The sequence below is a fragment of the Vanellus vanellus genome (genome assembly GCF_965231255.1).
Source record: "Vanellus vanellus genome assembly, chromosome: 18".
NCBI classification, from domain to species: Eukaryota; Metazoa; Chordata; class Aves; order Charadriiformes; family Charadriidae; genus Vanellus; species Vanellus vanellus.
In genome coordinates this window covers 11300352-11315271 of record NC_138923.1, presented here as the reverse complement: position 1 = coordinate 11315271, position 14920 = coordinate 11300352, and the positions used below count along the sequence as shown (strand labels likewise).

The following is a 14920-nucleotide window of genomic DNA, read 5'->3' as shown; positions in this document are numbered from 1 at the left end:
GGGTAAGATTTTGATAACTGTTTTGTGCACGCTTCTGGGGGGTGGGGGTTGGCATTTCCCTGAGGGTTACTGATTAGACTAAGTAAATATTGGTGTTTGATAGCTCTCCTAATGAACCTGTCCATGAAATAATTATGTTGTAAATATACCTGAAAATCCAAGGGTTAGTTTTGATATTCTGGTGTCAGTATGGAAGATCTTACACATCTATTTAATACTCAAATGTAAAGGAATGTATGTAGAAAAACAGTCAAGTAGTCTTTTCTTCGTTTCCTTTGGCTGTTGCTGTACCTTCCTATAGCCAGTGCCACCTCATAGCTAGGATTAGACTGAGGCTTTGTTTCACCTGCAACTTGAAGTGAATGGATACAAGAACCAGACCACCTTTGTCACCTTAACTTATTTCCTATTGATGTTAACTTTAACTTAGAATGTTAGACATAAATATGATTGTTGTATATTTTATACCAAGACCATTCTGTAAATATGAATTTATATTACTTTTGAAATGCTTCTGAGATACTATTATTTGCTGTACAATGTAATTCCAAAACAGATATGCAAACAAGTATGTCTCTTTCATGGATATTTAAACAGTGAGATCTTCCATGTTGAAGGCGATGTAATTTTTTTAAAAGATTTTTAAATTTTAAATTGCTATTTTGTTACAAAAATAGAGAAAATATAAAGGTTTGAGAAGTCCTTATTTGCCCTCAGGGAAAGAGCCCTCTGTGCACCAGAACTCCACAGAACATCTTCAGCATGATCTGAGGGTGAATATATACTACATAAATTGATTGTGTATTTACCTTAACTTTTTAATTTTAAAATTGCAATTTTAAAAACTTGGTTGTGCTCTGCTGGAGGGGGATTGGGATAAGCTGCTTACACACATTTGCCTGTTCGTCCAGTGAAATTGCATAAGCCTAACATATTCCTGCCAACCATATTGGCGTATTTAAGAACAGACGTATCTATATACTCTTGTCTGCAGCAGGAGGTCCCATGATATAGCAGTTCTCTAGGATGACCATACACTTCATGTGGAAAGTTGGTTCTTAACTGAGGCTGGGTTTTTTTAGTTGAATTTTTAATATATAGAATGACAGGCAAAAGAAGTCTTTGGGGGCTTTAACAGCAAGCCGGCTTTGTCTTAGGGTTTTAACACTGACTGTGTGGTTTTTGCCATGAAACTATGCCCTCCAGTGCCCTGACAGGAGAAGCTAAAGGTGGGAACCTAGTTTCTGGCTTCCTTTGGTGAAGTTTCAGCCCTTGACCCTACACAAACAAGTATGTATTCATTTGTCTAGTTGCAAAATCAGGTGCCTTTGGGCTACGGAAGGGCTTATTTTCTGACACCGAGATACAGTGACTAATCTTTGTGTGTTAATAGCAGCGATTTCCATTTAGGTTTTGGCCGAACTTACCGGTGCTGTCAGAAAAAAGGCCCATAGCGGATTGGAGAGATTGGCTCTTTTGCTTTGCTTGGACAAGCATTTTGGGTTGTTTTGGTTTGGTGTTGTTTTTTGTTTTGTTTTGTTTTGTTTTGTTTTTTCCCCCCACTAGGGGTACAGCAGGGATTTCACATGCAAGAGATACAGGAATTATTAGTATCTAAGTTAATTGTGTTGCCTCAGTACCTGGATTCATTCCTTGGTTTGCCTCGTTTCCCACATAGGTCTTTAATAGAGACTAACGCTTGTGCTGGGAGAATGCTCGTGTGAGAAAGTAATTATCTGTACATTCTTAACATATACTTATAGCAGAGTGATTGCCCTGCTACTGATATTTTTGTTCCTGTAAACAGGTGACAAGAAATGAATCTTAGTGTTTATGCAGATTTTGCATTGTAGAATGTATACTAGACCCTTCAAAGGAAAGGTTAGACTCTTTGCAAAGCAAACTGGCGTTGGTTCTTGGTAGTGTAGTACAGGGACACTCAAGTTTGACATTATAGGAAAAAAAAAAAGTTGTACACAGCTGATTATATTAAATAAGCTCTTAATTGCTCTTTGTAGAAGTCTAATTTGGAAGGTTTTAGTGCTTCGATAACACAATTGAAATTATAATTTATCCTGTACTCAAGAGCTGAATGCTGTTCTTGTATAATAGTGTACTAGGCTGGATGAGGTACAAAACAATGCACAGTGGTCAGAAACAGCTGAGGAAAGAAGGCTTAAAACTGATCTAAACTCAGAATAGTTCCAAGCATTGGTTTCGTTTGCTTTTTTAAAGCACAAGTTGTCAAGTTGTACCTGTTGCTGTACATAAACACTGTATACCAGCAGCTCCTTGATCATATTTGTGAACAGACTTTTCATTATTATTAGACTGTTATTAAAGGAAGATGTTGAATTTGAGAGTGTAACAAAATGAGAAATGATCGGATTATCTATAGTATGTAAAAATCCATTCTTTATGTTGTGGTTTAATCCCTTTGTTAGGAAATTCCCTCTCATTGAGGGACCTCTTCTGCAAGCAGAACACAATAAATGTGCTTTTTTAAATGACCCATTTTCCAGTATAAATGAAGAGCTGACTTTGGCAGTAGTCATGGCCGTGTATCTCTGCTGGCAAGGGAGCACGACACGAAAAAAACCACAACCGACTGTCAGTGATGAAGTAAAACAAATCTGAATGACCAAAATGACCGATACCCCAACGCAATACCACACCCCGTTACTTACGAAGGATGCTTGTGGAAGCTTTTAATCACTCAAGATTTTGCTGTAAAAGCTGAACTAAAACAGAGCCTGGCTGCATTTATTACTGCCAAAAGCCAAGGTCATTTGCACATAGCCCATCAATTTATCCAGAGTAGATCTCAGTTAATCCAAGGCATGGGAATGCATGCATTTTCTTAGCTGGGCAAACAAGTACATTATACGGTAGTTGTGATACAACACACGTGGCTTTTATTTGTACTGCACATACCCACTGTACAGCCACTCAGAAGTATTGTGGTTCGCTTGCAGCATCTGCTGTCTGCATTTATACTGTTTACTGCGTATTCTTTTCCCTGGAAGTTTTAAAGAAATTTTTTTTTCTTGTTGCATTGATTACATTTTATAAATTTGCTTAGCTGGAAAGTTTGGGAAAAGAGGCCTGTTTGTCAATTGTACAACCGATTGTGAAGCTCTAGTGTGAATATTTTTACGTCTGTATTAGACATTTTCTTTGCAAATCTATTGTTCGATTGAAATGTAAATGAAATAAAAGATGGTGTACACCCATCATGTATAAAGCAGGCACCATCGCTACGATGGATTTAATGCTCATTTTTATGGCGCATTCTCAGCTTCTATTTAAAACTATAATTTAAAGAAAAAAAAAATAATCTGTAAAATGAAATGGGGATATATGGGGGAGTAAATTCTATTCCGTTTCTTTGGGTTTGGAGTTGCGATGGTCTGTTTCCCGTGGTGGTAGAGGTAGGGGCCCGGCCGCCGACTGTGTTTGCTGTAGCACTGAAGTGACGAGGTTTTGGCTGTGGCTGGTCACGGAGTAGAGCATCCTGGTTTTCAGTGTTTGAGAGACTTGATGGAAGAAGTTTGCAGTATTGACATGTATTTGCATGCACGAATAAAAATTATTTGTCCACCTTAATTGCCTCTTTGCCTTCAAACGCGGTGGGCGGGGTGGGGGCCGTGGTTGTCTCCTCCCCGTCCCCTCAGGCCGCCTCCTTCCCGCCCTGCCTCGCGCCGCGCAGGGGCGGCCCCGGAAGGCGGCGGGAGCGGGTGAGGCGGCGGCGCCGGGGCCGGGCCGGGCCGGGGCGGGGGGGGTCCGGCGGGGCAGCCCCCCCGCCCCCGGGGATCGCCGCTGGGGCTGACCGCCCCCGTCTCCCGCGGCGGGCCCCGGGGCGGAGCGCGGCTCCCCGCGTACCCGGGGTGGGCTGAGGGGCGGCGGGCGCGGCCTGAGGCGGCGGGCGCGGGCTCCGCGGCGCGGCCCGGGGTCCCGGAGCGGGGCGGGCCGGGGGGAGGGGGCTCGGCCGAGCTGCGAGCGGGACCTTCGGAGCATTTGCCCTTTTTCTGCTGAAACTAAAGCGTTTTGCTTTCTGCCTTTGCCTCGCCCGGTGGCCCCGGCTGAGGATGCGCGTTCATAAAACCCTGCGAGGCTCTGCGGTGCCTCTCCGCGGGGCTCTGCAGTGCTCCCAGGAGTAATCCCGGTAATCCCGGGCCATCTGGACACCTCCCGGATAATCTGCTTCAGCCGGTTTTAACTCCTGCAGAACCTGCTAGCGGTTGGCAGAAAAAGTGCTGCTTTATCCCTACAGCACTCGGGATGCCTTTGCCAAATATACATTAAAAGGGCTGACTTGTAGGGTCCTGCAGAATTAAGTGTGAGCCCAAATCAACTGATTTGATTGAAATTGCTTTTTTTTTTTTTTTTAAATGAAGCTTTGTGGACATTTAGCTGTAGTTAGTGCATCCCAGGTCCATAGCCAGGTATCTGACTTTAGTGGCACTCTTTTCTGCACCCTTTGCACCTCACCCGGGAAAAAAAGAGTAATTCTCAGGAGTTTTACATCTCCATCAGGATGAAATCTGATCAGCAGCTCTTTTAGAGGATTGTGGTGGAAGGAGTCAGGGGAGAGAGAGCCCCAAACTCCGAAGGTTCTCCATGGTTCCTCAGCGTTCCATCACTTGGAAACATCTCATTTGTCTGTTCTCCTGATGCGAGAGGTTTGCAACGTCTATAAGTGCTGACGCTGTCGGTAGCAGTAGAGGGTGGATTCTGCTGTTAATTTCTATTTAGCAGAATGTATTTTGGATTAAAGAAAGGTTTAACTCGGGAAAAGTGAGGATTTTTAGGATAGTTACCATCACTTTATCAGTGTCAGCGTCTAATTTCAGCGTTGTCCATGCAAACAGGGTGCTGTTGACTTCTCTGAATATGACCAATGTGGTCAGTGAAAAGGTGAAAAGATGACAGACATGAGGATCTTTCTTTTGATAAGTTATTTCTTAGCCTGGCAGTGATGTTCATGAAACTGTAGCACTGACTGCACTAAGCATTTGTATGTTCTGTCTCAATACTTAGAAAATATGTTTTCTGTGTTTGAGAGTAACCTTTTTTATTAAGCAGCAAACGTGGTTACATTTTCTTTAAACTTTTTTCCTTGCATGTGTTACGTTATTTAAATGTGCTGGATTTCTGCAAAAGTCTTTTTGAGATTGTCTTCGACAATTTGAATTTATGTTCTTCTAGGTTTTAATAGAAGCTTGTCTCTGAAAGACTGGAAAGGAATAAAGGTCAGCACACTTTAATTCGATTGATTACATTGATCATTCTTCAGCTCAAACAAATCATTGTTAAAACAATGCAAATAATACTGGACATTTAAATTTCAATAACTGGAAAGTCACCCTCATGGAGCCGTCTGAGTGAGGCTGATAAGACTCCCGAATCACAGTTAGAAAATTCATTCTCCGTGAATGGGAACACACATAAAGTGTTTCTGCACTGGTGAGCCTCAAAGCAGTTCTATTCTTAAAGGGTTTTAACTTAAGTGAGTTTGAAATTGTGACTAAGAATTAACTCACGTGACTGACTGCATTGTAGGCTGTTTGATGGTGGGCTATAAACTGTTCTTATGTGGCTAAAAACTGCTCCGAGGAAGTAAAGAACCATCATTATGCGTTTGAAATGGTATCTCGCGATGCACATTTGAATAAGAGATACATTCTCTATTTTGTTAATCTGCTTTTTAGAACATAATGACTACTTTGGATGATAAACTGCTTGGTGAGAAGCTCCAGTACTATTACAGCAGTAGTGAGGGTGAGGATGAAGACAGTGAGAAAGAAGATAAAGAAGGGGAGAGCACCATTCCTGAAAGCGTTGGGGAAGTAGAGCTTAGCAGCGATGGCAGTGCAGTCAACACAGGTATCGTCATATCAAACTAATTGTTTTGTAAATACTTTTTTTATTGGAAGATTGGTGTGTTTTTCTAAAATTCATTTTTCAACACAAAAGTTGTGGTTTTGTGCATACTTGACTCAGACATGGCTATAGTCCAACCTTATTTTTAATAGCCAGTTCTTTGTTTTAATGTTTGACTTCTCTGAGAGACTTCAGCATGATGTCTGAAGGAGTTTTGTCTTTGCATACAAAGCTGATTTGTACAATTTGGTTGATAATGCATAAATTTCTTTCCTGTAAGCGACAGTTGTTAACCAGTAACAGGTAGGAGCTTAACGAGTACGTGAGGAATAGATAGAAAGTGGCCAGACTTTCCCAAAATAGCGTTCTCTGCTGCCACTGTTGGAGAACAATACGAGTCTGTGTGGACCGTTGGTGTGATCCAGAGGGTATTTCTTATGTTCTTATGAAAGACTGTCCATCTGTGTTTTATGGTTTCTCTAAGAATGATGAAAAACCATCTTCCTGCATGTGTTGATATTTTTCACCTGATGGAAGAATGGAAGAATTATAGTGCTAAACTGGCATACTTAGAGAGGACCTGAAAAAATAACTCTTTCTGCTGGGCCCCAGCAGCAAGGTATCAGCAAGGTGCAGTCTGTAAGAATTCACACTATTGTACATCACAGAATGTACTTCTGTACAAGAGCATTGGCAAACTTAATTATACCTTCCCATCATTATTTTTGTTCTTATAAAAAGCCATGCTAACAATAGGGGAATTCTTGAGGGCTGGTGGTTCTATTTCAAGAACACAGATATTAATCTTCGGAATAACCTTTGGGACAGTTATGAGAATAGCCTAGTTAGATAAACTTTAGTCGTCTTAGAAAGAAAAATAAATAGAAGCTCAAGGATGTGTAAATGCCACGTTACTTCTTTCGTTTCATTTCAGCGTTTTGCACGGTATACAAAAGGGTTGTGACAGGGCCACTATTTTACTGCTGACTTATAAATTAGTACTTGAATTTCAAATGTTAGGTGTAATTTTATTACCCTTTTATACAAAATGCTTACATATTTAATTTCAGGTCCCAAAGGAGTCATTAATGACTGGCGGAGATTTAAACAACTGGAAACTGAACAGCGGCAGGAGCAGCGCAGAGAAATGGAACGACTTATAAAAAAGTTATCTATGACATGTAGATCTCACTTAGATGAAGAGACTGATAAGCAGAAGCAGAAAGAGCTTCAGGAAAAAATCAATGGAAAGGTAGCATGGCACGGAGGAATTAAAATGCCACTTAAATGTTTAATATTTTCAGTTTCCTCATTTGTGTACATGAAGCAGATAGGAACCCTTGTTCTATCAGTAGATATGTATCGTTTCTGCCTAGTAAATAGGAACACAGCAGTGGTATAAGAGGTGCATTATAACTGTATTTGCCAGGTGTTGTCAGGTTTAATTATTTTGCATTTTAGTGGTATTCCAGGAGCATTGCATTTGCCTGGGTTAAGAAATAAGCAATTTAGCTGCTATACCAAAAAAGTCCAAATCCTTTTCTCAGATTTCCCTTGTCCATTTATCAAATAAGTCAGCTTCAGGGGATTAAGACAAAGAGTTGTACAACAAACCTATGAATACTGCCTCCCATGCCTGAAACAAGAGTTTAGGAGTCCTTACTGATTTTGTGTTTAGTAAGTGGATGTTGAGAATTTGGCTTTGACTTTGAGCTCCAAAGAGCTGGAAGTAGTGAATGGTTTCAGTCAACTGGGCTGTATAATTAGCTTTTACAGTTCTAGTCAGAGAAGTTACTAATTAGCAGACAGTGTTTCTTGCTTTCAGATGATGAAAGTTGGCCACGCTGTCCTATACCTTGAGTGATGCAAATATGTTTAACAAAGCAACCGAACGGATATGAAATATATAAAATCCTGTTAATTTTAGTTCTACAGGCAAGAGAGTGCATTTGGTTGCCACGAAAGGTTAACTGAAAAACTAAATGAAAAAGCTAATGAAAAAGAAGCTAGACTTAGCTCAGGCGCGGTACCCAAATCAGTGCTCATAGCTTAGTGAAAGCACATAGCCAGCATTAACCTGGATTAGAGTGGGAGCATGGAGCAGCCACTTGTGTTATTAGTGCAGCTTGTGGAAAGTAGAATACCCAAGGCTGAAATCGCTGTTCCCACTGGACATGGTTTCTAATTAGATCAAAATGGAGTATAATACAGAGGGTACTTGAGCCTTCATGCTTTGCACTTTGCTGTTATTAAAGATGAGTGACCCACATTAATCCTCTTGATTTAAATTCTCATTACATAAGTGACCCATATAGCAATGCAGATCTTTCTTCTTTTTCATCTATCTTTGTGTGTGTTTTTTAGATGACGTTACAAGAATATAACATGATTCACAATGATGAAGATGATGAGGAATTTTTGCAGCGGTACAGGAAGCAGCGAATGGAGGAGATGAGACAGCAGTTGTACAGTGGGCAGCAGTTTAAACAGGTTTTTGAGATTACCAGTGGAGAAGCGTTTTTGGACACGGTTGATAAAGAGCATAAGAGCACACTGATCATGATCCATATTTACGAAGATGATATCCCTGGCACCGAGTCCCTGAATGGCTGTATGATCTGCCTGGCTGCTGAGTATCCGACAGTTAAATTTTGCAGGGTGAAGAGCTCGCTCATTGGTGCTAGCACTCGCTTTACTAATAATGCTCTGCCAGCTTTGCTGATCTATAAGGCCGGTGAGCTCATCGGCAACTTTGTGCGAATCACTGACCAGCTTGGAGAAGATTTCTTTGCTGTAGACCTGGAGGCTTTTCTGCAGGAATGCGGTTTGCTTCCAGAAAAAGACCTAGTGCTCCTGACTTCTATACATAATCCCTCTGCATGTTACAGTGAAGACAGTGATCTGGAAATAGACTGAACCACTTATAGCAAGGGCCAGTAGGTGTAGTTGTACTGTGGGATGTTCTTGTGCTATGGATTGTTCTTCTGTAGTGTGGGTATGTATTCTTCCCCTTCATGCACTTTGACTTTTGCTCGTTAAAAATTTGTAAAAAATAACATAAGGAATTCCTAACAGTTTCTTAAATTAATTCAATAAAGTACACACTAAAACAGTCTTGCTTTTATCTAATTAAAATGTATTTTACTAAACATAAAGTTCTAACACAATTCAGTAAGTTTAGGAAATTGTGTACCGTCATCTCTGTTCTGTAAATCACTTAGATTTTTTTTTTAAACAGTTTGTTCTCAGATGAGCTGTGTATGGTCAGTCTCCTTACAGATTTCCTGAAACAGTGTCATATGAATACCATTTGGATTGAGATATGGCCACCTACTCACCAAGACAAGAATTGAGACTGCAAATGAGGAAGTTTTTAAGCATTCAAGACTTTTATTAACCTGGCGCTGAACTGCTGCCAGTTAACAGTGCAAGGTCCCTTCTTCTGTTCCCCAATTTGCAGTCCCCTTCTTGGAAGTCCCTTCTTGTTCTAACACTGGGGATCAAATTTTTTGTTCCTTTCTCACTTACAAATAACAACAGCCCCTGACTTCATCCTGAAAATTGCTTTTCAGCTGGAGAGAGTTCTTCTTCCTTTAACCTTGCCTGAGACTTAAATGAGAAAATTTTCTTTCAATTACAGCTCTTAATACATTCTTCGGTTTTAAAATACCCACCCTTAGAGTTCATAGTAGTCGCTTCTTCAGAAAATGATCTCTGCCTCTTAAGGGAGAGACTGTCTATTGTAAAGAGCTCCAACATGTGTGCTGAATAGCATCGAGGAGAATTTTGTTGGCAAAATGCGGAATTAGGACTTGAATAACCTCAGAATTTCATATCACTCTAAAATTACTAAATCAGTGCTAAAGTTCATTTCTGTCTGCCTTTATGTCATCTGCCTCAGCTGGGTCATCAGATGTATTTTGAATATGAATAACCCCTGGACCTGGCAGATGACTGGATGGCTTTGTGGGAAAGCAGCGTCACAGCCCCATCACCCATGCAGGTGGTCAGTCGCAAGCCCATTTTCTCACAGCTGATTCCCTTCTCTGAAGCTCAGTATCCAGCTTCTGCACAGAGCATTCAGCAGGATCACAAACATTGCGACTGTCCTGGTTTTCCTCTGATGGCAGCTCTTTGGGAGCAGCATGTTCTTTGCACCACGCATCAGTGGAGTTCACTAACAGAAAAAAGTCTTGTGGGGTGGGGGTGAAACCTTTGTGGAGATTTAGCAATTTTTCCTTCTGTCCTTTGTAGAGAATAACAAAGGCTTCCTCAAAAGCATCACCGCAGCTGTTTCGGTGGCCAGTGACTGTGACCTTGGCGTTCTCATCTTCCCCAAAAGCACAGGTGGACTCCCACTTCTGGACGCAGAAAAAAGCCATCCAGTTCTGGCTGAGCCCATTTGTCTCTTTATGAACATTATTGCTACTGAACGCAACAGCTGCGTGTTACGCTCCCCTCCTGCAGCACCTTTGTCATTACCATTTGTCAGTGATTACATTTTCATTAAGGTGTGTTCATTTATTTTGTTTGTGCTCTACTTCCTTCATAAATCAGATCATAATACGGGGAGGTAATTTTCAGGGTTTCTATCACAGGAAAGTTCACCCTGCCCTCCAGAGAGCCTGGTGCTACGGAGCTGAGGTAACCCAGGTGGCATTAGAAGCCACTGGCAATTTATAGCGAACGCAAGCACAAAAACCGAAGCTGCAGCACGGGGTAAAGGCTTTACTGGCGGGATTGTGGTGTGGCTGGGTTGCTCAAACAGCGCGCCTGGCGCAAATGAGCACGCTGGCTCTGCGCGCTCTGTACTCAGCTGTTACCGGATCGTCTTCTGCAGACTTAATTTGATCTTACAACATGTTTGCTTTCTCATGCATTACTTATTTTGCTTGTTATTTTTTAATTTTGAGGAAAGTAGACTATCATTACCTAAATATTTGACCCAAAGAAATGCTATGCTTAACAATTAAATTTAATTGCAAGTTTTATGTGAGGCACTTTGGAACACCAGGAAGAAATGCAAATGTCGCTGTCTGAGCACTAGGCTCTTAATAACAGAGGATCTTAGGATAGAAAAAGAAGACTTTGTAATTGTATCTATTTGAACTGTGTTTTAAAAAGTAATATAAGCAGAAAAATAAATTGTAATTAAAAATTACTGAATTGGCACAAATTGTAGCTGTTTTAAGGAAACTGGCGGAAACCCAGGTTTTCAAATGTGGTAGGAGATTGTTTCTTTTCATCTCAGAATTGCAGAAAAAAAAACCATGACAGTTATATGAACTTAAATCATTGCGCGTGGATATCAGCACATTCAAGAAAAAAAAATCAAAGTCGCTGTAGTTTATATTCAGGATGAGGCTCAGTGAGGTCCGTCATGCAGACGGGGTGCGTATTAGCGTCATAATAAAACCAGGCTTGGCGAGGGGGGCGGGGAAGAGCTGACTGCTCAAGTTGCTTTGAAGTTTTATTTTTATAAAGTGGTGGGGTTTTTTGCCCCTATGGCAGCAAAACTGTAACAGGATTGAAACCTCTCCTGCTGCTGTGTCGGCTGCCCTGCAGCAAGGCCACTGCTGGTTATTAACCTCCGGTGCTCAGGTATACGATAGATGGTTTACAGCAAAAATAGCAAAAAGGAAAAGAAAAAAAAGCCTGAATCCAATTAATCATTGATCTGGGAGAATCTAATAAGCGCAGGGGAGAGAGGGGTAGAGAGAAGGCGTGCCGTAATGCTGCTCCTCATTCCGAGCACAGGCAGCCCAGTGTGCGAGGGACGGGGAGGCTGGCGGCGGCGGCAGCGGTGGCAGCAGCGGCGGCGGCCACGGCTGAGGAGCATCACTGGCAGAGCTGGGTGCTGCTGCCCATCTTTTGTCCTTTCTTGAAGCTAAATCCTTCCAAACTGACCAACTGGTAATTGTGTGGCCTAAAAAAAGCAGCATTCTAGATGGGCATTAAACAATATAGCAAAACTAATTTAGAATAGGTTAGAGACTAATTTGTCTGTCCCCTATCCGTTCCCTACTAATAAAAACTACCACTCATACTAACGGTGTATCTGTAAATGTCCATAACACTGTTGAAGTGTTAAATTCTGCTCCATTTCTCTAATTTTAGATGTGATCCTGACCTGCAGATTAAGAATTGGGGTATATACATATACACATATGGGGACTGAAGTGCAAATGGAACTGTATGAATACCCACATAAAATAAAACTGTTTTGAAACATTCAACTTGGCATCGAGCGCATCAGGTTCTCAGTTTGATCCAGGTGCCTCTCCTTCCCCCAAAGCCATTGTACTCCATCACTCTCAGAACTTCATTAAAATTGACGCATTCCTACTGAATGGTTTGGCTTTGAATGAAGGATGCTTTTTGATTTCGTCAAAGATGTTTCATCTATCTTTTCTGGCACAGCAGCTTCCCCAGCACGTGACGTTGTTCTTGGCAGAGAACTGGTGGATCGCGACAGCGGGTTTCGGTGCGGTGCGGGGCTCTGGTGTGGCGGGTGGTAGGAATTACTTAAACTCAGCCCCTGAGTTGATGTCCCTCGTCGTCTCCCGGTTTCTTCCCCCACCTCCTCTCACCAGCAATTCTGCTGCTTTTTTTACCACATCTGATGAAATTGCTCTGAGATACAAACACCGCTTGTGATGGGCCAAGGGAGTCCGGAGTCCTGGTGCAAAGCGACCGGTGTCACCTTGTCCCATACTGGCTGAGCTGTGCAGGCATTGTTCACGCTTTAACATTTTTCAGGTGCAGTTCTGCCAGCATCTAAAAGCCATAAATAAAAGCACACTTTCTTAAATCTGTTAGTTTCAACAGGACCAGAGAGCTCAGAAAGAAAGCGGCTGGTCCTGGAAAGTAAGGTTGGTATTTATCACCTTTAAATGTTTTAAGACTTTTACGCGAGTCGTGTATCTAAAATATGACTGGAAGTTAATGCATGGTTAAGATCCAATAAACAAGTCTTCCTCCTGCTGAGATGTTATGTGCTCTGTCCCATTTTCTGTCTGCTGCTCCTCAAGCGTAGGACAAACGTGCAGACGTGGCCAATTTGGCTCTTCCAGCAGGTAGCGGCTCTCTGGTGGTCGGTTTTGTGTGTCACCTTGGCTGCGGCCTGCTCGCGTTTGTGTGATGCGCCCTTCAGATCAAGAAGGTACATGTACCAGCTCTAAGTCATCTCTGCGTCTGATTTTCATCTCCAAGCAGTACTATAAATAGGAGTTGAAAAAGCACTTGTCAGGTAGGTTGTGTTGCCTCTGGGAAATGTTTTGTTTTGGAAAAAGCACCCTACTGCAGAGCGAGCAGCCAGAAACAACTATTTTTACAGGAGGGCATAATTCTGCACCGGGAGAGAGGAGTGTAAAATCACCCGGGTTTGTTCACGTTTAATGATGTTCCAATACAAACAGCAGAATTTGGCCACAGAAGGCGAATGCGCAAGGAAACGCAGGCGGCTGCTCGGCGAGGGCAGGAATGGAAGCAGGGGGGAGCTTAACGCGGGCACTTAATCACGGTGCCGACCCGGGTGCCAGGCAGGAAAGGACAAGATTTAGAGAAGTTTATACCGATTTTTTTTTCTGGCCTCCGATCTACCTCTTCTTTCTAAAATGTTCAGCATAACGCCTTTGTAGAAAATCCAAACAAATGTTCCTGTGCAATCTCTGGCGTGACTCAGGCCGCGCAGGGCCCCACTGGGGTGGGCTCGGGGGAGCACGGGCGACTTAGCAGATTGCTTTTCCATTCAGCCTCAGGGTCCTGCTTATTTTTGCCATCGTGGGGTTTAGATGACTTCCAGGGTCAATCTTGGTGGGGCTGAGTCCCGACACCGCAGAGGGCAGCGGGGCCGGAGGGGTGTGGGCTGCCCAGAGGCGGAAACCCCGGATCAGCTGCAGCCTGGCCACAACCTCTGCCCTTCCCTCTAACCATGGGGACGACTCCGCATGAAAAAGCATCGCAGACAACTGCTCTTCTTTGTACAGTCTGCTCTGGTCAGCAATGACCTCCTGCTCAGTGAATCATCTCTTAAGAGGTCGTGCAACCAGACAGATGTTTTCATTGTAGCTGCTCGCACCGCACGAACGCAGGCAGCGCCGTCCTCCCATCCACGTCCACCCCTGCGCAGGCAAGCTGCGGTGGGGCTCCTCGGAGGCGCTTGTTTAAAATATCAGAGGACAATGTCCTATGAGCTGTGTTTACCAAGAGCTCAGACAGCGGGTACATCTGGCAGCACTCGCCTCTGCGCCCTCCCCGGAGCTCGCAGTGGCAGGGAGCGCTTGGAGCCCTTTGCCTTGGTTGGGTGATGCTGGTGGATGCACCAGACTAAACACCACGTTTAGATGTAAACTGCTGTATTCTCACGTGGATGTGACTGCACATCGTGATGGACAAGCTGGTGAGGATGTGAGCGATTTCTACAAACTGCCGTGGCTGAAAGACTATCAAGGAAAACACGGGGGCTCGGCAGGGCTGGACTGGGGGAAGCTCCGTGTGCAGGGCTGTGGGTCCCCAGGCTTGCGGAAGAGAAGGTTTCAAAGGCGTGTTGGATGCTGTGCCTGGGGTTGGTATGGGTTGGTCCTACAAAGACACCGTTTGAAAGCTTTTCTCCTTAGCAGAAGGGTGAGGTGCAGGAGGGAGATGCTCTGCTGTCCTGGACTGTGTTGTGTGGGAGCTGGTGGCACAGCTGGAAGAGGTGTCAGGTTTGCCAGGGCTGGCTCAGGTGAGCTAGTTCCTGGTGGAACATTCCTCCTTGGAGGCAGAGAGCATCCAGGCAGCTCTCTGTGTGCCTGATGGGCTCTCGTACGCTTATCAGTTGGTACCAAAGCAGTGCTGGCAGCCTTCGATAGCTACGAACAAAAGCAGGATGTTTGTGGTCTAACTGAAACGAGCCGAGCTTGTGCCTTCAGCCAGACGGTGAAGGATGCTCGAGGCTGGCGCAGCTCAGTGCAGGACAAGGGCAGTCACACACGCATTCTGGGAGTGTGCTCCAGCCGGCTGAGACACGGGGTGCATGGATCCCACTGCGGGTTTG

The 14920-nt window shown here is 43.5% G+C and overlaps 1 protein-coding gene across 5 annotated transcripts; it reads left to right on the top strand.

Moving 5' to 3' along the window:
• Positions 1–3714: 3714 nt before the first annotated feature.
• PDCL (phosducin like) lies at positions 3715–9036 on the top strand. 5 transcript variants are annotated; one of them, XM_082492490.1, is made up of 6 exons: positions 3838–3887; positions 5209–5252; positions 5363–5466; positions 5712–5886; positions 6954–7135; positions 8248–9036. In XM_082492490.1, the coding sequence occupies exons 4-6, from the start codon at positions 5718–5720 to the stop codon at positions 8797–8799; spliced, it is 903 nt and encodes a 300-aa protein (XP_082348616.1). In that variant the 5' UTR covers positions 3838–3887; positions 5209–5252; positions 5363–5466; positions 5712–5717; the 3' UTR covers positions 8800–9036. The 5 variants fall into 5 exon arrangements, with proteins under 5 accessions (XP_082348618.1, XP_082348614.1, XP_082348616.1 ...); XM_082492488.1 differs by lacking the exons at positions 3838–3887; positions 5363–5466 and adding an exon at positions 3724–3737; XM_082492491.1 differs by lacking the exon at positions 3838–3887 and having other exon boundaries at positions 5157–5252.
• The last annotated feature ends 5884 nt before the right edge of the window (positions 9037–14920 follow it).